Here is a 23,541-nt window from a genome sequence, read left to right as displayed (position 1 = left end):
CTTTTCAGTAATGATTGTGCTATACGAGTAGCAGGGGACAACTGCCAAAACCTGGACGTCTGTGGAGGATTTGTGAGGCTAGTGTGGGAATTTTACAGCAAGTGTTGAGCAAAAGTACAAAACAAACTTGGGGCAAGTTATTTTATATTTTATACTTCACAATTCAAACTGAAATACTCGTGTTTGGCTAAACACTCAGTATGGTTTCTAGGCGTTAACTTGCAATTATATTCGTAGGGGAGTCAAGAAAAGTGGCTGATTTGCCAAAAATATTATTTAATGGAGCATCACCAATTACATGCAACATTCTTGTATTCTTGTCAAACAAAATTTAAGAAGATAGCTTGTACAATCCTGGTGGCACTAAGTCTTAATGTGTAGTTCTGTGTTTAAAATCTTAAATTTTTTGACGTGCCAAAATTCTGTTGCTCCTCTCATTATGCATAAAGCGTTATTTCATGGCTTCCAAGCTTCAGGGTTGTGTAGCTGAGATTCAACCCATTGACAACAATGGAACAGTCGCCAGAAAACCACGAGACCGATGCAAACTTGGCAGTGAAATTGCAAGTTTAGATTCAGGAATTTGAAACCTTTGAATTTTTATTTAACAAGGATTCATTCCATCGCACAACAGAATTTTAATTGAGTTCCGTCATTAATCTAGATTGAGAAGTTACTGTAAATGTTGCCAATAGGCTGCGTGATTGAATTGTCACTGTATTGATCAAACCAATATATCATACTGCACCATCAGTGTATTAAAGTGACCACAGACCATGATGTGCTCATGGTGCAAATTGAGATAAGAACGTTCTCAGTACTAAACAGAGACGATTCTTTAAGAAGCATTTTTCTCAGTCACTGTAACAGTACTTGAATTAATTCAAATTGTAATTGGCATGAGGAAGTTAATAATAAATCTTAAATAAAAATGTTTAAAAGCACCATCCCTTACATTGGCACATGTTTTTCCTTCATAAAGGAGCTTGTTTAAATGGGTTATCTTTGAGGATACGTCTTGTTGAAAATACCTCCCTGTTTTCAGAAAAAATTATGTCATGTCGATTCTGTAGAGTTAGATGAGGGTTGTGTTTGGACATATTATGCTTTCTGTCCACTTCTCCTAATATGCCACAGGTCAGTACTAATACCATAATAGTCACTGACTCTGAAGTGGATGAAGGGTACCTATGGTGACCAAGTCCTTTTTTTTGCCCTCCATTTCTACCACCCCCACCCCTGGTGGAACAGTCTGATTTCCAGCCCTGTGTCTTTCCATGATGGCACTGCTGAAATTGCGATCTCCAGTGTGGGAAAAACACACTGTTTCCTGCCATAATGTGATCTTTCATTGATTTTTTTTTTACATATTTCCCATCTCTGTGGCGCGTCTCTAAGCTAATACCATCTCATCACACTTAGGTGTTCTGCTGCATTGAATTGCTCACTAAATATGATTTTGATGTCAAGCCTATATTTTGTCGTAGAACATCTTAACACAAGCCCGTAACAACTAAGAACGCCATTAGCAGTGTATGTGCATAGTAACTATTTTAATATCTGAGAAAAGTTGTAGAAAGCGCAAGGGAGGACATTAAAAAACCATTTGGGATTTATCTACTATCTGCTTAAGATTGCTTTCCATTTGGTCAGTGTTAGATGAAGCCTGATGGCATTTCCGTTTTATATTATACAGTTTTTGACATGATGGAGAATGGGATGTAGGGGGACGGGGAACTCTGTTGAAAAAAGCCATCACACGAGCCAAAGAAATTAGAATTTGTTTTTATTTACAACATTTTCTTTTTTTTTTAGTTTTTGTGATTTCATGTGAAAAATGTTGTGTATTTCATTTGTGTTTTTATTCATTTTTTCCTTTTTACCATCTAGATGCACCCACTACTACCCCACCTCCCACTACAACCACCACTACTACCACAACCATCCCCACCATCACTGAAGGTACAGTACCCACATACCATCTTGCTTTTGCCCTCAATGCTACTCTTGGATTTATTTGTTTTTGTTACGTTGGAAGATGAACAGCAGTTTGTGAGAGTCTAAACTGTACCCCACTGATAAGAGCTTCAGGGTGCAAATTGAAATGTCATCTCACAGGAATAAATTTCCTGATAGTGTGGCTGTTAGTTTTGTATTGGCAGATTGAGATCTCCTGACTGCTGCGTGCTTGTGGTATCAGTGGAAAGATGCTCAATCCTTTGTAAAATACTGTGTACCTTTTCCAATACAGGATCATTTTATATTTTTTTTTAAATTGCTTTCTTTGGTCTAGCATTTTTACAAGCCCTCTCTGCTAAAGGGTTTATTTTTTTACCAGCCCATTGTGCCTGCTACAGCATTGTTACTAGTTATGTAGTTTCAATACTGGGGAATCCTGACAAAAGCAGGATTCAGCTAATCTTTTAGTGAAGACTTACAACATCAAATAGGTATCAGCATAGAGAATTAACCTTGAAACTTGCCCAGTTTCATAAACACATTTTTTTCAAACTGAAGTACAGGAGTCAGCTGGTGAGAAGAAAGACAATTGCAAATTTTTTTATGTTAAAAAGGGTTGCTGTCTTAATGAAAATATGCTTTTCCAACATTTGGACATGAAGGGAAGCCGGGCAACCTGTTATCACTTCCCTTGTGTGAGGGGCACATAGCACAGTGATTCATTCCAATGCATTTCATGTCATTGTATTGTATGTGTAATAAACAAAAAGGTTTGTAAAGCACCTCCTCATACAAACCGCCCACAAAATTAGGTGATAATGGATTCAAACTAGTCAGAATAGGCTTGAGGGCAAAGGGGTGGGTTCAGCTATATATTGTAATTCATGATATAGTTATCAGTGCCAAGAATATTCATGAGACAATCTAATTTAATTGATATTTTAAATTGATTTGCCACAATTAGCAACTGGCCCCATGACATAACCAAGCAATGGATGTGATCATCAGATGTTGTGGGTTTTTTGTTCAGCGAGTGGCATAAAAACAGCCCGAAAGAGGATAAACAAAATCTGACTCTGTTCTGTAAAAAGTATCTGCAGTGTGCTACAGGCCACTAACACATTAAAGGGTTACGGCGATGCCATAAACTGTAAGGAATGATGTTGGAGTGTTCTGCCAACATGCTCCCAACCCCATGCTGCATTGTTGCCTTCTAATACACTCCAACCTGTTCTTATTATACAGAAGCAGCTCATGGGACTGCTTTCATCTGTTTACAGCAAGAGGTTTATTTTGACTCTATTGAGTGTTGAGGCAGACTCTCATAATCAAATCGCTCTATACAGATGAGAGAGATTGTATTGCATGCCTAAAGCTGCATCAGTATGATTTCATACGCACGTTACAGGGAATTAACATGTTCTGTATATACAGTATTGTAGAATAGCTAGTCTTGCTTCTTAAGAAGTGATGCAAACTGCAGATCCAATGTAATTAAAACCCCAATCCAACACATGTCCAAATTTGGCCATTGTAAACAATTTTACAACACCAAGTTATAGTCCAGCAATTTTATTTTAAATTCACAAGCTTTCGGAGGCTTCCTCCTTCCTCAGGTGAACGTTGTTGGAAATGTGGAAATTTTCCAACAACATTCACCTGAGGAAGGAGGAAGCCTCCGAAAGCTTGTGAATTTAAAATAAAATTGCTGGACTATAACTTGGTGTTGTAAAATTGTTTACAATTGTCAACCCCAGTCCATCACCGGCATCTCCACATCAAATTTGGCCAGATAATGCTCCAAGTTGCAGGCAAACATGATGAGTTCCACACTGTATAGTCTTGTAGTAGCTGGGGTGGATTTCCAGCTGCCAAGTCTACCTGCTCACTGATAATTGGGAAACATCAGCAACAGAATCTGAGGAAGACACCCTGGGCTCGATTTTAGGATCGTGTTTCCGGCGGGTTCCCAGCGGGGTGGCCCCGAAAATCCCGATCTCCGGTCACGTGACCGGATCGCGACGAAATCCCGGCCACTTCCGGGTACCGTGCTGACGTGCGGGGCTGCGCACGCAAGCCCCGCTGGTGGGCATCCCGCAGGCAATTAAAGCCAGCGGGGTTCCACTTGAGAGTACTTACCTTGCTCGTTGTGGTCAGTTAATGAGCTGAAGCAGCTGTCAAAAGAGGAAGTGTGGGATTTTCGGTTCAAGGCAGTGAGTTTCCCACACTGGGGGAAACAGTCTCCCTCCAACCAGGCGTGTTGCAGCCAGCAGCCTGTGGCAGGTGCCAAGGTGCGCTCCACGGGGGAGAGCCCTCACCCACGCAGGAGGCCACCGCGTCACATAGGGCAACCCCTGCCCTCCACCACCCCCCGCCAAGCCAGAGGACAGACCGACACGAAACCGCAGCCCCAGTCCGAGGAACCACACACCTACCCTGCACAACCCCTCAGACCAACACCTGCCAGTTGGGTGGTGTGTGGAGACCCTCGGAGGACGAAGAGCATGACCAGCACCAGCAGCCTCGCAGTCCACGCCGTCCGCCGCAGAGACGTGGATCCCCCCAACACGGTGTTGTTGCACGCCCACCTGCACAGCAGGAGGGAGGGCTACCGCAGAGAGAGACGCGTCGCAGAGGGCACTACCCTCGCCACAGGGTCCACAGACCGAGGCGCAGCTCCCCGGACCTCTCCGAGCAGCAGTGCACAGGGAGGCGCAGATTCGCTTGACATGTAGTCGTGGAGATCTGCAGCCTCTTTCATGCCGAGCTGCTCCTGGCTGGCCCCAGCACCAACTGCTTACCTGTCGCTGGCAAAGTCACCACTGCCCTCCACACCTTCTCCTCCGCATCCTTCCAGGGTGCAGCCGGCTACACCGCCGATGTCTCTCAGTCGTCTGCGCGGACGAGCCCTGCAAATACACCTGCACCTACTCTGCAGTAACACGATGGGTGGCATCAGTGGTGGGTCCTCATAGTGATACCCAGGAGCGGGCATTATTGGACACAACGGACAGGATTCGCGGAGACATGGCAGTGGTGGTGTCAAGATAATGTGTGCTGTTTGTTGCTCTGAAATTCAATATGGGTAACACCCATGACAAACCCTCAGACACCCTTGTGCATCCCCTTCATGGTGACGAGACGTTTGCCTTACGCTGCCTACTGCACATATGTGATGCATGCCCTGTGGCTGCAGCACAGGTGGTGGCAGGTTGAGTGAGGCTGGCCGTGAGGGAGATGCACGAGAGGGTGAGTATGGGATGGAGCAATGAGATTGTATGAGGAGTGGGTTGCGTGTTAGTGGCAGGGTGAGTACTGGCGAGGTGAGTAGGTGGAGGTAAGATGAGGATGGGGTGTGAGTGGGTATGAAGGGTGATGTGACAGAATAGTGTTGGCGGTGCCGAAGGAGATGTGGGGTGGGGGCAGTGTTGTGGCAGACGGAGTGTAGGGGAAAGACTTCGTGTTCTCACTGTGGCTGACCTACTGCGGTCATTGCAGCGCCTCCTGCACTGTATGCAGGTGGGCGATATGTTGGTGGCGCAGGTGACCCCCTCTGCCACCTCGAGCCAGGCCTTCTTGGTGGCAGAGGCAGGCCGCTTCCTCCCGCCCGCCGGGGGGAAGATCTGTGTCCTCCCCCTCCTCCTCACCCCATCTGATGATACCTGGGGTGAGGCATCATTAAACTGGGAGCAGCCTTCCCCCTGGGCTGCTCCATGCTGCAATTTGTCCCATTGGTTGCAGCATCTGTCAGTGGAGGACTGCCCCTTTAACTAGAGAGCCTCCAGCTGACAGATCGTACTGCGCATGCGCAGCCCGACCGACGCGCAGGCCAGCGCCGTGGACCCCGGAGGAGCAGGTAATTGATTCCTATTAGTGGGTTGCCTGCTACGATCGCGTGGGCAACCCACTAATTTCGCCGAGCGTGTTGACCACGCTCCCGGAGGACCACCCGCTGGGAACCCGCAGGCCTGCTAAATTCGGGCCCCCTGTGTCTGTTGACCTCTCAAACAGAGGATCACACTTTTGTGAGCAATTTCTGTACTGGGAAATGGCGCAAATTTGCAATTTTCCTTTGAGAGCAGTTGGATTTCCTTTTTAAATAATCCCTGAAAATTGAAGGCGAGGGTTTTTGGAGTGGTGGGCTAAAATTTCTGTGGCTCCATAGAATAAATACACGATTAATTTGATCCTTTTGTAAATTTAAATCATACAATTTGTTAAATGTTATTGGGGTTTTCCCTTAACATTAAAGAGACTGCAAAAGCATTTCTTTGAAAGGGAGAACATTTAGATCAATTGTGTACAAATTCAGTCTGTGTACCTATATATAAACAAGGTTGATAGTCTTTAACATAATTGCTATCTGATGGTTATCCTTGATGAGTGCCCATTAGGAAACCATTGCAAAAGGGATCATGCCATGTGGACATCTGCAGAGCAATTTCACAGCCATTACAGAAAACTTATTATACATTAAAATTGATTTTTTTTGCATTTATCCATTGGCAGGCTTCTGGTCAGAGCTGTCCCAATTGTTCCCATTTACTAGCAATAAGTAAACTTATTTAATCTTGTGTGTATACAGTAATTATTTCTAAACTAACCTCTATGGGGGACTGCCTTTCATCGCAGCTTGGAATCTTGCAGCACAGAAGGAGGCCACTCGGCCCATTGTGCCTGTGCCGGCTCTTGGAAAGAACAATCCGATTAGACCCACTCCCCTGCTCTTTCCTCATACCCCCGTAAATTTCTCCCCTTCAAATATTTATCCAATTCCCTATTGAAAGTTACTATTATGAATAGATTTTTAAAATAATTTTATGACAAAATATCTTTTTTTTAAAAAGTCAAAACTTAAGGAAAGTTTTTTAAAATACAGTGATAGGTAAAAACCCAATCCTCGTACACTAAGGGTTGACTGAGTAACAGGGAAGCCAAGATAGACCGAGAGGTTGGGATTAGGTGAGATCAAGCTTGGGTTTCAACTGCGTTCAGTGCAATCTACTGTTTGTTTTCCTCCATTTCCCCATCGCTTGATGTCAGAAAAGATGGAAGACAAAGAAAATCTCCGGTATTTTCCTGTTGCCACAGCGATCCTTCAGTTCAAGCGTTCTCGGTTCAGCTGATATCCTGGGCGCAGATCAGAAGGTTGTGCAAGCCTGGAAGTTTCATTCCAAGCCAAGTACATAATAATACCACCTGGCACTGCTTATCGGCAGATCCTGCAGCAAGCTGATGGCAGCTGAGTAGCCTGGAAGGCCAAAATGGTAATTATTAGCAAAGGAAGGGGTTAGGTTTAGTTTAAATCTTCAGTATCTTAAATGTTTTTAATGTCCCCTCTGTGGATGCGTTATTGCTCTGAAAGTATTTCTTCCAAAGTTATCTTTTGAAGGCTCTGAAACATCCAACTGCCCTCTCAGGTCCCCAAGTTGAAGTACTTTATATATATCTTGGCGCCGTACAGGAGCTCAGTGTTCCTGTTTGATGTGGGCGGTTTGTCTAAGTTATGAATTTCCCTACATGAGTTTGTCTGCCAGCTGGTGCTGTACTCTTCTTATTTAGACATCCTCTGCCATTGCAGCAGGCTCTGTGGAATCGAACAGCCCTTTCTCTGAACGAGTTTTCATTTGCTTATTCTACTGCAGAGTTCAACATTCATCATGCATTTGTCTTTAGTGCAGGTAAAGTTAGGGGGGCTGTGTTTAACCACAGTGTTTTTGCAGTTTTTTTTAAAAAAGAGGATACCATTAAAATAGTTTTCTAACCAATGTTTTTGGTTAGAGTATTCATGCTGCACACTTTTTTCCCTTTCTTCAGTCAGTGCAGGTAAACCAAGAGTGATACTGCAGTATAATAGGATATCAAGGCAGCCATCCTGAGAACATTAACCATAGAAATGCTCTTTTTCGTTCTCTCTGGTGTGATGAGATTTTCTTTTAAAGTGATATCCTGTTCCAGTGAAAGAGTCGGCTGTTTGCATGGCATTAGTAATTGCCTCCTGAAGCTCTGATAGTCTGCAGCTGATTGAATGCTCAGACCTTCCAATAAATCCTTATTGCTATTGGACTGTAGTACTATATTTGAAGATGAATAATTTTTGCTGAAAAAGATTCACCAGTTATTTGCCATTTTCTCCTTAATGCTGCAAAGACCAAATGCAACCAGATCAATTTAAATTAAATCTTTGGTTTACTTTTTCAAGCAATAGATATTCATTATAATCACTGAGGGTAATTTATGAAATTGATTCCCTCCCTGTTTAACACAAACTGCTGTTCTCATCCAATTCTTGCGGCCTGCATAAATTCTTTATATATTTACTGCGGACAGGCACAGTGCAGTTTGCATTGTGTCGCTTTGTTTCTTTTATCCTATAAATATCCTGCATCACATTTCAAATTCTGACCAGCTTTTCTGTTTCTCTTCTGATTATCATTTACGAGTTCCTGCAGGATATGCATTGACTTATTTGTCCTTGTCACCTACTTCATTATGAACAAGAATGTTATGACAGGATAATTTTGTGCTTTTTAAGATTGCAGCAATTCATATGTGTCTTTGAAAATCGTACTGTCAAAGCACTCTTCTGTGAGGAGTGGTTATTTTTGCAGCCGCAAAACACTTCACAATTTTGTTGGTCCAAGATTGGAAGGAGTAAAACATACCTTTTTTTTAAAAAAAAATTATTGTCATAATAAATTGCTTTTGATTTATGGCACATTCATTCAGTGTCCTTGTGTTGAGAATAATAGGATTCAGAATTGTGAGTCTTTTGGTTGAAGCTTTTCAAATTCAGCCTAGGCTGCTTCTCATATAGTGTTCCATTAATCTGGATCTGCTGAAACTACTACTTATGCAAGCAGAAGCCCCAAATAAAGAAACCCTTAACAGTGATACAAATTGAATTGTGCGGGCAGCAGAGCATGGTCGTGTACTGTGTCGTAGAGAGAGAATAGAAATTCACTTCTTCAGGTCCCAATCTCGGCTGTTGTGATGAGGAGACACGAAATGGAAGGTAGGTACTTCAGAGGAGGGGAAACTGGAGGAAGACTCAACCAGAGCTGCTGACTTGAACCTATTAGCAGCCACCACCATTGGTGGAGTCCTGGAACCAGGCTCCTACATGCTTGCCTGTCTCCTTGACCATATTACAGGGCATGAGAGGATGTGGATAAAACAACATTTGCATATATTTTGTACACTTCTAGAGTTTATTTACTTCTGTTTTGAAGCAAAGCTGGAAGAATTATTTTTTTGAGTTTCTGTTTTAGGACCAGTTGGTGGTCTTCACTGTGCTGAAGAAGCAACTCATACAATTACGTCTCCAAAGAGCAGTACTTCCTTGATTATAGCACTGAAAGATCATAGCTTTTGGTGAAGGTCATGTATTTGGCTGTGAAAGTATCAAAGCCCATAGTTTGTATATAGTGGGTATTGTTAGATTGATGGTCCTTTGGTCAAACCAAAATCTCTAAATTCCATGAAACGACGTGTTCTTCCAGCTCTGTTCAAAATAATAACCTTGATCTTAAATCCACATGCTGTGTAAAAAGTTCTCAAACTATAAAACAAAATGTATAAGCAAAAGCCTGCCTGGGGCTCAAGTGATTGGCATGTACAAGAGCTGATGTTTGCCAGTGATGAAGATGCGATTCATTATCCTTGAAAGGGATGGATAAACAGTGAGACTTCCATTTTATTGACGCATTGAGGACAGATGTGATCTATTCTATCTTTTTTTTTAAAACTATAAATGCAACTCATCACTCAATGCTCAAAAGCATGCTAATTAACTGTTTTGCAATTAATGATGCTTTACAGCTATTAAATGAAATATCTATTTAAAACTTAAATACCAATGTGATAATCCTATTCCGCATACTTCTGACCAAGTGCAGAAAGCCTGCTGCTCTAGTTGGTTAACTTTATGGATTCTTGCTGTATCCCCGCATTAATATTTCTGGGTCTATACCTGTAATGCTGCACTGAACGCATACTAACAAGACATGAAATATGTAGACAATGCAGTTTATTACAAATTCTGTTCATACCTGGTTAGTAATTGTCGTTCAGATTTCATTTGTGTTTAAAGTTTTTTTTTCATTATTAAATTAAACCAAGCAAAATACATTCTCTAAATCTAATCTGCTTAAAAAAGGATTGATTTTCAAGGAGAGAGAATTAATATTTAGGATAGATTTTCATGCATAGGCTTATATAAGTCATTTGTAATTTATCCTATTATTTTGATGAAGTTCTGAAATAACCAAATGCAGCATGCTAAATTATTCCAAAATGTTTTTTTTTTAAATGAATGCCTCCAGGGAACCCAAATATTACCTCACCCATTACATAGAACAATACTGCAGGATGCTCTATGAAAAGTCATCCGCCTTCAAAAAGTTTTTTTTTTCATTTTCCAAATGACGCATGTAACAGAATCCCTATTTAATAAGTGTTTCTTTCAGCAAAATTTCGAATATGTTCACAGCATATTTTGCAGCATCCCCAGATAAATTGCCCCGACCATTATCCTTTTAAATCTAGAATAATTTTAACATTTTAGCACCATTTGAACTCTGTGATAGAGAAGGTTGTTGCTTCACAGGCAATCTGTTGAGTCCCCACTTTTATCTGATCCATTTCTGTGCACTTCATGATCTTGAAGGGGTGCACGTTAGATTGCACAATCACTGTGATGGGGACACACAAGTGATATTGTCTCTGGAAAGCGACATCAGACCTAAAGCTCTGTTTTCACTCAGTTGCTTTTTCCCTCTGACGGCCTGATTATTTTTTTTTTAATTACCTTTATTCAAAAGCTTTTTCTCTATCATGCACAAATCCAAATAGAGTGTCTTGTGTGCTAACCACAGACATAAATGTGTTCTTTAAATTAATATTTCAAACTGATTTCAATTTTTGTTGAAAATAAATACATTATCAATGATAAGATTAAAGTTTTCTAAGATTAGGTAAATAACCAGACATATTTGAAATTGTTAAGCTTGATCTGAAAAAAAAATGGACACTTCTAAATAATTCAGTAACTTATTCAGACCACAGCATAATCAGTTGAACCTTACAGAAGGATGTGTCTTAACTGAATGTTTAACATGCTTCTGACATTCTTTGGATTGTCAAAGTACAGAAGTTTTTTCAAGTGACATTTTTAAAACAAGAATTTCACCTAACTTAACTCATCTCCCGAGAGCATATGAAAATTCAATCACAGCTGGAAGCTGGAAAACTGTCAACAGATGCTCTTATCAATAACTTAAAAGAGAATGCAAGTGTAGAGAGGCATGCTTTACATTGAAAGTCTATGTAAGTTTAAAGAAAAGTCAACTTAAGAGTCCTACCTTATAGGAGATACTAAATCCCCCCCCCCCCCACCTCCCCAAAACAAGATACTGACGTGTCCTGGAGTACAGTTCCACAGGTGGCAGCAATAATAGTACCTCCCCCAAGTAGCCTGTCCTCATGCATGATTATTTATGTGAGTGTTGGCAGGCTATTTGAATATGAATGGCATCACAGTTGCGCCTGATCCTGTCCTTATCCTCTACATGCTTCACAACAGGAGTCACAAGATAGCAAAAAATGGGAGCTGGAACTGATTTCCCCCCTCCCTCCCCAATCTCAAGCCCACGCACACTGAGGGCAATTTTAGTGCCCAAGCAGCACCCTGGCTGAGATCAGTTAACCCAGCAAAGACCACGGTTCTAACCTTCCTGGTCTATATAGATCAGTTCCACAGTGCCTTAACAACGAAGTTGTCTGGAGGAGCTCTGGAGTATGAAATTGTAAGTAATTACTCTAACACTGTGGGGAAGCACTATTCCAGGCCATCAGCTTTGTGAGTGAATTGCCAGACAGCGGTAGTCCTATAAGAAGCAATACAAACTGGTGCCCTTTCTGCTTTTGGATATCAATTAGAAGGTCTGTAAACCTGGAAAATTCAATATGAACTAAAAGCAAGATACTGCAGATATGGAAATCCAAAACAAATACAGAAAATGCTAGAGACGCTCGGCAAGTCTGGCAGCATCTGTGGAGAGAACAGCCAAGTTGGCATTTCAGCTATGGACCCTTCATCAGAACTGGTCACAAGATAGCGATCAGGAATGGAAGCTATAGCTGATTCTCTTTCTCCCCCCACCCCCATACTTCATGGAGTTCTGACGAAGGAGCCACACCTGAAACATGCCTGTTCTGTCCAGATGCTGCCCAACCTGCCAGAGTGTTCCCAGCATTTTCTGTTTTTGTTTGAGAAATTCAGTACAGATATGCACAGAGGTATCCAGTGGTTCTGAAGTTTTCAAACTTGGTCACCTTCCAATTGATATTCTGCAGTAGAAAGGCAGCTGATGTACACAGTTCCTTCTGGAAGCACTTTCTGATGGGCCACATTGCTGAGTGGCTCCCAAGCGAGTTAGTGAGTAGCTGCCCACCAAGGGCAACTGCATTAAATAGACCTCCTACAAGGCAGGATATATTTTAGACCGATCTAGATGAGAGTAATTTACATTTAAAATATTATTTTCCCCCAACCCACACACACTTAAAATGTTTCAATTAGCTCTGCCTCAAATCCAAATGTCAAAATTAATCTGGTCAGTGTATAATGGTTTGTTAAGAAGGATCTGTGCAGTTGATCCTATACAGCCAGTATCTCTGCCAAAGTTAGTGAACTGCTTTTAAAAATCTAAGTATTATAGTGGACACACACCCCATAATTAGAGCTCACATTAACACTGGTAAAAATCCCTTTGCTTTTATTACTTGTATGTCTTTCAAAAATGGGCACCAATACCTTGCATTCTCAATAAATGTTATTAAAATCTATTAGGAACAGAAAATATTATTAAAATTGATCAGTTATAATGCATTATATATTGCTTTCATAATACGCAGCACACATGGTAATATGACATATACTTTTAAGGATAGTTCTCCAATAACTTGATTAAACCAGGTGAATTGTTGCCAAAACCTGGGCAGCAATTTCCTATAATCAACTTCTGGTATTTTTTTAAAAATCAGAGTCAACAGAATCCTATGAGATCAGTCAGTTCAGTATCTCCCACTTGCCCTTCACTATTTCATTTCCTGGTGTCAAGGTAGATATCAATTGACCTGCAGTAACAGCATCACTGAAGGCTTAACAATTGTGCCCCAATTGCTGCAGGATTATCTTCTTTTCATTATCAGAAAATAATTCCAGTTTTCACCAGACGTAATTAATTTCACATTTTCACACTTTTGAAAAGTAAAGTTTTTGAAACCACACTGTGTATATCTGTAAAGATCGTAAATTAAAATGACATTTTTCACAGCTGTTCATTTTGCCCAAAAGCACACAGTTTTAGGGAATGCAAATTTGTTTTATTTTTGCCCTCATGGAGGGCAATTAAGTTCTGATATTTTTTGTCTAAATCTTGTCTCCCGTAACACACCTTATTTTCTACCTGGGTTTTGACTGTTGAAAACATTAGCTTCTTAACCTAATATTTCACTAAATTGTCCCTTTCCCAAGGAGCATTTGTATTCTGTAAATGTATAGATCGATTTCCACAGCCCTAGTAGTAGTGTTTGAAGGGCAATGTTATTTTATTATTCTTTCACTTCACCGGTCACAAATGAGCAGATCCCTTCTTCCTTCACTCCCCCCCCCTCCCCCTCCCCTTAAGGTTCCTTGATCATTTTCCTGTGTGACAGACATGAAAACACATGGACTTTGAAATTACACAGGGTAATAGCATACAAATGGTTCATGTGTTTGTCTGAAATTTCTTCTCTGTTGTAGTAAAGTCTTTTTAAAAAAAAATACTTTTTACACTTCCACTAAAATAGCAAACAAAACAACTTCAGATGAATGCATTCAGCATTATCACATTGTTATCTCACAGGGTAATTTCAAAGCCTTAAAAAAATAGAAGACATCAAACTGCTGTCTTGTTAAATAGGAGAGCGATGCATCTGCTAAGTCTTTCCCTTTCCCTTGATAGGTCTATGAAGTGATTTGAGTTGTGCCTGTAACTTGAGGCATCATTAGAATCTGGTAACATCAGTTTACCATTTGGTAGTGTACATGAAAAGAAAATCTTACAAAGTCTTCAGGCTTCAGGCCAGTCACAAGGTGTTAACTGGCCAGTCAACGCAATTAGTCACCAGGCCAAGAGGTGTTAAATGACCAGCAATAATTATTAGCTGTTAAGTGGGAGGAAGGGCTACTTGTCTCCAGCAAAGTGGTGGGGGAAGAAACAGAGGGGTTCCAATCGAACTGGGCTTGGTAGGTCGGGCCGTACCTTCACCCAGGCAGGACAAGTCATCATCTCCTCCTCCACAGTCTTCACCCAGGCAGTTTGCCTGACCTGGGCAAGTCACTGGGGTGTTGTTATTTTAAAACTTAGTCCCCCTTACACACAGGCGCACGCACGCACGCACGCACGCACGCACACACACACACACACACACACAGTCCTGTCTTCACCCCTCTTCCCTCTCCTCACCAGGGGCAGCAGCAACAACCAACAGAAGGTAATCCTTCTGAAAGTTAGCCCCATCCTCCCACTTCTTCAACCTCTTGTAGAACAGAGTAATACAGAAAAGCCCTAGTCTAACCGTAAAGAAGTGTTCAGACTGGTGCATTGTTTGTTTCCGGAGATGATTTCGAAAATTCTATTCGCTTTGGACTTTGTTTTTGTTCACGTTTGTTAAATTTCCCCAATACAGCTAATTGGCAGCTTTAAGATTTGTGGCTGTAACTAGGAAAAAGGAACCTATAACCTAGTTTTTAAAGAACGATTTATGTGTGCACTTGAAATCTATACAGACCTTAGAGCCAACACAGCGTTGAATAACTGTTCCATCAATTTGTAATCCCATACCTCAAGAAACTTTATCTGACCAGCCGGGCTAAAATTGATCTGAGTCAACATCTGCCTCGTTGAATTAAAGCTGCAATATGTTATTGTTCAAAGTAGTGTTTGAATGGATTTTTTTCCTAATGTAAAAGTTTATTTCTTTAAATGAAGTAATATAACCGCAGGGGAGAATAGATTTGACCGAACATGAAATGCAGCATTCTTGTTTTGGGCCATGTGTCGTCAAGTAAGACAAGTCAGTCGGAAGGGATTGATAGATGAAATCTTCAGGATAATGTATTAAATTAGAAGTGATAAAATATGGCTTTTGCTGAATGTCGAAGGTATTTTGGAAAAATGCTGAGAACCAGGCGGTTCTGGTCCTTCCTCGCCCAAAGGAGACAGCACTGAGGTAGAAAGCCAACTAAATTAGGAACTGTCCTCCCAGTTTTTTAATTAATTGTTATAAAAATATTAATATTTAAAATCTAATGTATTCAGGAGAAAAAATATTTTTAAAAATTCACTTAACCATTTAGGAAATTTTTCTTTGTTTACTTTTTCTCTTTTTGCGCAATGACTTATCTTTCATAAGCTACAAAATGTACTGCCTCACCTTTTCCCTCCCCCAGCTTGAAGTGTGCTAGAATATTAGAATAGGTTGCTAGTGTACCAGTCAACTTGATTCCTATCATTAACTTCTTCTAATAAAATGCAGTGCTACATGAAAAGACCAAAGATGTTGAAGAAATGGTCATACACGTTCATTCTTTTTCTTTCTTTAAAATGAAAGAACTGCATTTTAACTGGAACAGTGAATAAGAAGTGATTTGATCCTATGTTTGTGCTGATCAGCTGGTTTTAATGTAATCATTGCAACCATTATTAATCATTGTTGCCTTGACAACTGCAGTTTAGTGTATCATGTGACTGGGTCTTTAAGATGAGACAATCATTCACTGGCTTCTTTTTATTTACAGCTTGAGGTTTTTTTTCCCCACTTGTTAGAAATTTTTTAACAATCTAATTGTTGCTTGTTGTCATGGAATTTCTTGAATGCTTGTTTACGTTTCTATTCCATTTTTCCCATTCCTGTGCATGCTGCTCCTACTGTTTCTTCCCTTCCTCAAATCATCTGTTCCCTGTGTGTAGCCACATCGCCGACGACAGAACCATCAGCTCACGGTTGGTAAAACTTGATGTTTATTTAGCCAGTTTGTTTTGTGGCAAGACAAGCCTTGGAGGGGGAGGTTGGGTCAGATGCATCCAAATACCAGGCATGCTCTCTGGTTTCTTAAGCGTCTGATTGATTACTACCATGAATGTAGAGTTTCTTCACTTAAAATTGACCTCTTGATCCTTCTAATTTACCCTGCCCTCAAAATGTTCATATTTAATCAGATAAACATTAGTTCTGAAACTAAGGGTGTCACTACATGACTGGTATCTGTATAGAGTGACAAGGGTCAGGCAGATCTAAGTTATACTGCCAGTTCCTGCATTGCTCTCTGTCCAGGCACAAAGGAGCACACTCAGCAGCTGTAGAATGCTGGTTAAATTTACGATTGCTGAAGAACTGACTGGAGCTTTGGCTCTTTCCCAACAATGGAAACTTTTAAATTTGGCTTTGCACTGGACTGCAATTACGTGGCACGCAATGTGAAGGCCAAGAGCTGTGAGACTGCCTCCAAAAGGCGGTTTCATAACTGTTGCCACAATGCACACTGAAGGCAGATCGCTCACCTCTCTAGGTATATTACTGATTTTTGCACCTAGGTGAAGCTGTTTCAAAGGTTCAGTCAGGCTAAAGCAGTAACTGGCCTCCCAAGATCCTGTGTCACAGTTTTCCTTTCTTTTAAAATGTCTGCAAGATTTTTTTTAAAGTTGCATCTTTCTGCTAATGCTTAATTATTGCCTGAAGCAATGGTCTGCATTGATGACTGGTGGAGCTATTTGATTATAAAGCGTATGAAAATAAAGTAATGTTGAAGGCCTTGGGTTCCTTAATAGTCACTACACCAACCCTACTTATTCATAATAACTGAATAATTAATATTTGACTGCAGATTGCCAATTGAAATAGAATGGGGAAAATAAACCATTTACAAAATGGTGGCCTTCTTGTTTACAAAAAATTATGACTCTTCACATTGGTTTTAAGGAATTCGATATATAGTCTCAAGTACTGTTAAAATAGAAATAATAATTATCCAAGGTAAACTTCCCTTTTTGCTTTGAAAGAAAAACAAAATTTGACTATCCCAAAACCAACACTGTGTAAAACTGCGATTTAACCAGGTCCTGCGAAGCATTCAGGGCTTCAGAATCGGCAACTCTTCCGGAGCTTGTTGAAGATTAGGTATCAACAATTTTAATAATGCCACTGATACAATGAACCGATGTCAAGAATGAACAGTCTTGCCATTTGTTGCATGGGGAAAACATCTGGCGAGGGGATTATAGGGTGTTTGGTAGTCAATGGCAACGCAATATTGGTATAAATCTATTCTTCGTTTTTAGTTGGATGTAAAGTCAGCTGTTTTTCCACAATGCCTTTTTTTTTTATAAGAACATCCCATGGTTTAGCTGGAGTTGCCAATAATCATTGTGCCAGTTGACAAATACCAACACAATGCTGCACTTCACCAATAGGAAGGGAGGGAGGGCTATTGTCTTCCAATATTCAGTGCCTTGATCCCCAGTCACCTGAGTCTATGGCATGAATTGTTTTATTCTCCCTTCCCAAAATGATACTGAACCAAAGGCTGCACCTGAATGTCTCACTTTAAGGCTTGTTTTGCCACTCAGATGACGTTTATTATTTTCAGAAACAGCACGATGTTTTGATGCAGACACTGCTTGTGTTATTAGTCCACAGCTGTGTAGTTTAATTTTGGTGTGTCTGTAGGAGGTAGGCTTGTGTTTTTAACTCCTACTAATCTGTGCATAATTTTGCTGCTTACTAATGGTGCTATTCAGCTGCTCAGAATGAAGCTTAACTGAGACTCCCATTTAGCTCCAGATCAGGTGAGGTTTTAATTTAAATAGATTGTATTTGGACTGGGAACAACAACTAATTCATTTCCTCTATTTTTATACAAAGAGAGTTAATCAGATGTCGTCTTAATAAAGTTGAGATTGTGGGATTTGTGTTAATGTGCAACAATGTCTGGCCGAGGGGCATATGTTTTGCTTTCTGTGTGCTGAAAAGAAATCCCCCAGCAGGATGGCACAGTGTTTGGTGATCCAATGCATTGCTCCATGGGTTTGCACCCACACTTCCTCGTGTGGTGAGTTCTTGAGGACCAGAAGGGTAATATGTCTGTGTGCCAGTCACCTGGGTTTCACTGGTGGCCCTTTTAGGGTGGTTACAATGCAACATTGGCAGCGGCCTAGTATCATGCCGTCTGATAGATAATGATGCATGGCACACAGAGACCTGAAGGAGAGGGAAGGAGCAGAAAATAGTCTCCTAAGCTAATGCGGGCAAATTGAGCTTTAAAGGAATTAAGGTATTTTGCCTGTCTCAGCAAAAATATTTCTTTAAATACTGTTTGAAAGAGTGAACAATCTGCCGATACTGCATTTAATTTTCCACACTCTGTGCATCAATACAAGGAGCCAGATTAATAAGATTAACAAACCAAATAAAAAGCGGTTGAGATATCCTCTAATGTCTGTTGTGAGATACCAATTACTTAAGTCTTCAAAGCTCTTCGGAAAGTGGAAATCCTGAGGGTAACTCCTCACTCTGCACTGAATCTTCCATTAATGCACGGTTGGCTCAGGCGAGCATGTGGAGCAGCAGCTCCCAGTTGCTCTCTAGTGCCACTGAAATCTTAAGCAGCCCTGACATATTTTTGCAGCCTGTTACCAACATCCCTGAAATAAAGCAGTTTTTAAAGCTAGCCACCAAGGGGTCAATGGCAAAGCACACCATGCCCTATGGTACTGAACCATGCAGATTGGAAAAAGTGCCAGGTTTGTCAGGTAGCACCCCCACCATGAAAATGCATCAAGTAAGGATACGATCAGGCGTGGTTGTGTTGTCTCCCACGGTTGAGAATCTTGTGATGCTCACTGTTCAAGGCGCTATATAAATACAAGTTGTTTGGGCTAACACATGCAAAATGGTAGCTTGGCTGAGGTGCCAAAGTGCTGCCAGCATCTGTGAAGCTACACACCCCGACCTGAATCTCCCAGACAAGAGGGGGGAATAGACTGGCTTAAACAAACTTGTGATAAGACTCAAAACACTAAATTAAAAAACGTAAATGACAAAGGCTTCAATAAAAGTAACATTTGTTTTTCCCACAGGTTTGCTCTCTTGTGTCTCAAATAATCTGCATGTAAACAGGTTGTTACAGGACAAGTTTCTTTCCTTCACAATATGAAAACAAACCCCAGTCTCCACTTTAAAATGAAACTTAGATGCTCTCCTGTGGTTTCTTAATTTTTTGTAATTGTTCACTTTTCACCTGGTTGACCCAGCATAATGGGCAAAAAAAGCACTTCTGTCTTTAAACTAAACAAAAATGACTGTTAATTATAGAGAAGACCGAAAGGAATACAAGCACAGATATCAGTGTTTGAAGTTCAATTTTGTGAACGTTCCAAGCTAAATTCTTGGCAACGAGAATTACTGATTATTCAAGCCAGGGAGCTGCCTCTGTTACATCATCTTGTTAATAAAGCCCCAGTGGCGGGATTTAACATGTTAATTGTCTGGCTGAGGATGCCGCAGATTTCATTGCATCCTGGCCTGCAAATATTTTCCCCCTGGCTGGGGATTGATGACTTTCTGCCTGTGAGAGATAATAGAGGACTCACTATTCATTTACAGAATGCTGCCCTCCATTTCCTGTGCATTCTTTCCTTGTCACTTCTCCAGAACAAACACAAATGAATGCATTTGCAGCCTTAATGCTTTTTCTGAGGTTCAGGAAGGCAGAACACAATTCAGTCACTGAATGTAGCCAATCTGAAAGTATTGCAGTAGATATGCAGTTTTTACTTTACAGATTGTCTTGGCTTGTGGGTTTCAGTCAATTAGAATAAGGTAGAAAGGAAAATTAAACACTCCATTGTAATCAGAGGTGCATTAATAATATACCTAATCATAAGTTTGGCTAAAACAAAAACATAATACAAGGTGACATTCCAAATCTGTGTTTGGAATTAAATGGAATTATTTCTGTAATAGATGCATAATTTTGGGGGCGGGGGCCGGAGAGTTGGATCGTTTGAGCTGTGGCCTGCAGCCCCTGCCAATCTGTCAGGTCGACACTAGAGCAACTCTTGGTATGGGGAGCTAGGATGTTTTGTCTCCTTTTTCTCTTCCCTTCTTCCGTCCCTCCGCAATGCAATACCTAGAGGGAGCTCCCTGCTATTGCAGACCTTCATTCAACAGTGACAGGCTGAGGCACTTGCCAAGATTTTATCTCTCTCTTCCCAGCAGCCCCAATCCTTTGTTGCATCTCAACAGATGCTCACCTTTTAAGCACATGGAAGAATTTGTACCAACTAGCAGTCTATGATGGTACCGATGCATTTTGTTAGTCTATTTGCAACGGGCATAAATCAACGTTTTTGATTACCACAAGTGACCATCTCTTCCAGAGAAATTGTTGGTTAAGAACACAAGAAACACGAGCAGGAGTAGGTCGTACGGCGACTCGAGCCTGCTCCACCATTCAATAAGATCATGGCTGATCTTCCACCTCAACTCCACTTTCGCGCCCGATCCCCCCCTATCCCTTGGTTCCCATAGTGTCCAAAAATTTACCAGTCTCAGTCTTGAGTGCACTCAACGACTGAGCATCCACAGCCCTCCGTGGTAGAGAATTCCAAAGATTCGCAACCCTCTCTCTAAATGAAGAAATTTTTCCTCATCTCGGTCCTAATCTAACTTTATCTTAAGACTGCAACCCCTGGTTCTAGACTCACCAGCCAGGGGAAACGTCCTCTCAGCATCCACCCTGTCAAGCCCTGTAAGAATTTTATATATGCTTCAATGAGATCACCTCTCATTCTTTTAAACTCCAGAGAGTATAGGCCCATTCTACTCAATCTCTCATCCCAGGAATCGATCTATTGCTTCTGTGATCAAATTAGATGAAGTAATTCTGGTTCCACAGGCACCAGTTACCCTCTTGAAGTGGCCATACATAATGTGTGAACGAAGGCAGTGAGTATCAGACTTCTCAACTGAAGATGGCACCACAGTCAAGCTCGATCCTTTGCTTACTCAACATCCACACAAGCCACTTCCTGGCTAGACCCACTGAATCGCATTTAGGAGTGGGGCCCGAACTGATTTCCTCCCCCACCTCCCTAGCCCAGGGTGCTACAGCTGATTTTAGCAGGGTTAAGCTAACAGCTCAAAGCTAGGACTTTCCTGCTATTCATCGCTCACAGTAAATTAGAACATTTATCCACAAATCCATCAGGAAGCTCACAGCTCATTTAAGTGTTGCCAATAGTGGGTCTGGTCACTGGATTTCTGTCACTCTGGATATCGGCTAGTAAGAATTGATGGGTCTGTCCTTTAAAGACATGTTGATATTTGCAGAAAAAGAAAGTATTCCTCGATCCAACTTGAGCCAAGATCTTACCAACGGCAATTTATGCCAAAATTTCCTGAGAATCTCATTAGCATTCACCAGAATGTAAAAACCGATACAGAATAAATGGAAATCAGCGCAAACAATCGGGGCGTGGGGCTGGTGCGGGACATACGCCACCTTCCTTCTTTTCGTCCCTCTTTATCTTATTGATGTAATGAAAATTAAAGTTTCCAGCATCAAACCATCACTAATGCACATCAAGCACAGCATGTTCAAGAAAATGCAATTGTGGAAACTTTTCTCTTTTTAATGTAAGATTCTGATGCCATAAAACACATTTAAAAATACAGTGCAGGTCGCAGTAAAGAAACTTCAAAAACTTTTTTTTATGATACACCAGAAATAATGACTTTGGGTCCTGCAACGTCTTAAGTTTCGGGCGTAGATTTACTCCTGTCTCGAACGGGCGTAAATGCAGGAAACTCGCGTTCTCTGGTCTTCTGCATGGGGACGAAGCCATGTTAATGTCTTCATGTCGAACCACTCCTACCTGGCAGTGACAGAGGAGAGCTGCTCCTACGTGCTCAGGGGAACCTCCATCATACGGATGCCACTGCCAGCAACGGCCAGAGTCACCTTTGCCCTCAACTTTAATGCCCTGCCTGCTTCAAGGCAGCATTAGCCAACTTTCTGCCCAAGCAAGGTGACCCGTGCATTATTGAACAAGGGCGATAATTTTATCTCCTTACTCATTGAAAAACAACAGACACATGACAGGGCTGCCAAATTTCACCCTACCGCTTTAATTTCTGAAAGTACGCAGGGTCATTGATCGCATCCATGTAATCACTGGAGCAGCAGATTCCAACACCCCATCTTGCACTGTGCCTCACCCAATACAACCTCATCCAACTCACTGACTGTATTTAAATATATATATATATATATATCGATCTTTACACAGAGTGGTGAGAATGTGGAATTTGCTGCGACATGGAGTGGTTAAAGTAGGTAGCATTGATCCATTTAAGTGGAGGCTTGATGCATACAACAACTTGCATTTATAATGCATTTTGAACCTAGTAAAACGTCCCAAGGCGCTTCACAGGAGCGTAGTCGCATTAAAATTGACACTGAGCCAAAGAGGGAGACATTAGGACACGTGTCCAAAAGGTCAAAGAGGTAGGTTTTAAGGAGCATCTTAAAGGAGGAGAGAGAGGCAGAGAGATTTAGGGAGGGAATTCCAGAGCTTCGGGCCTCGACGGCTTAAAGCACAGCTGCCAGTGGTGGTGTAAAGGAAGGGGATGGGTGGACAAGAGGCCAGAATTTGAGGAACGGAGTTCTTGGAGGGTTGTAGGGGTGGAGGAAGTTAGAGATGGGAAGGGGTGAGGCCATGAAGGGATTTGAAAATAGGGATAAGAACATTTAAATTTGAGGCATTGTTAAATGGGAGCAAGTGTAAATCAGCAAGCACGGGTGATGGGTAAACGGAACTTGACGAAAGTTAAGATGGGGGCAGCAGTGTTTTAGATGAGCTCAAGTTTTTGGAGGGTGGAAGATGGGAGGCCGGCCAGGAGAACACTGGAATAGTCGAGTCTGGAGGAAACAAAAGCATGGATGAGGGTTTCAGCAGCAGATGGACTGAGGCAGAGACAGGCGATATTACGGAGGTGGAAGTGGGCTGTCTTGGTGATTGGAGAGGATATGGGGTCGGAAGCTCAGCTTAGGGTCAAATAGGACGCCGAGGTCGCGAACAGTCTGGTTAAGCCACAGATGGTGGCCAGGGAAGGGAATGGAATCAGTGGCTAGGAAACAGAGTTTGTGGCAGGGACCGAAGACAATGGCTTCAGTGTTCCCAATGATTAATTGGAGGAAATCTTTGCTCATCCAGGACTGGATGTCGGACAAGCAGTCTGACAATACCAAGACAATGGAAGGGTCGAGAGAGGTGATGGTTAGGTAGAGCTGGGTGTCATCGGCGTGTTTTCGGACAATGTCACTGAGGGGCAGTATGTAGATGAGAAGTAGGAGGGGCCAAGTATACATCCTTGGGGGACTTTAGAGGTAATGCTGCGGAATCAGGAAGAGAAGCCATTGCAAGAGATTCTCTGGCTAAGACTGGATCGATAAGAATGGAACCAGGCGAG

General features: G+C 41.6%; 1 protein-coding gene across 3 annotated transcripts in view; it reads left to right on the top strand.

Annotated features, from left to right (window-relative positions):
- Window positions 1-23,541, top strand: part of cadm1a (cell adhesion molecule 1a) — a 303,930-nt gene that overhangs the window by 262,212 nt on the left and 18,177 nt on the right. For 2 of the 3 annotated variants that reach the window (XM_067970983.1, XM_067970984.1), the window contains 2 exons: window positions 1,891-1,962; window positions 15,981-16,013. In XM_067970983.1, the coding sequence (XP_067827084.1) occupies window positions 1,891-1,962; window positions 15,981-16,013 (105 nt within the window). The remainder of the gene's footprint in view (window positions 1-1,890; window positions 1,963-15,980; window positions 16,014-23,541) is intronic. The other variant, XM_067970985.1, reaches the window with a different exon arrangement.

The sequence above is a fragment of the Heptranchias perlo genome, chromosome 33, assembly GCF_035084215.1.
Source record: "Heptranchias perlo isolate sHepPer1 chromosome 33, sHepPer1.hap1, whole genome shotgun sequence".
NCBI lineage: Eukaryota > Metazoa > Chordata > Chondrichthyes > Hexanchiformes > Hexanchidae > Heptranchias > Heptranchias perlo.
The sequence above is the reverse complement of the archived record's forward strand: the minus strand, read 5'-3'. Positions and strand labels throughout refer to the sequence as shown.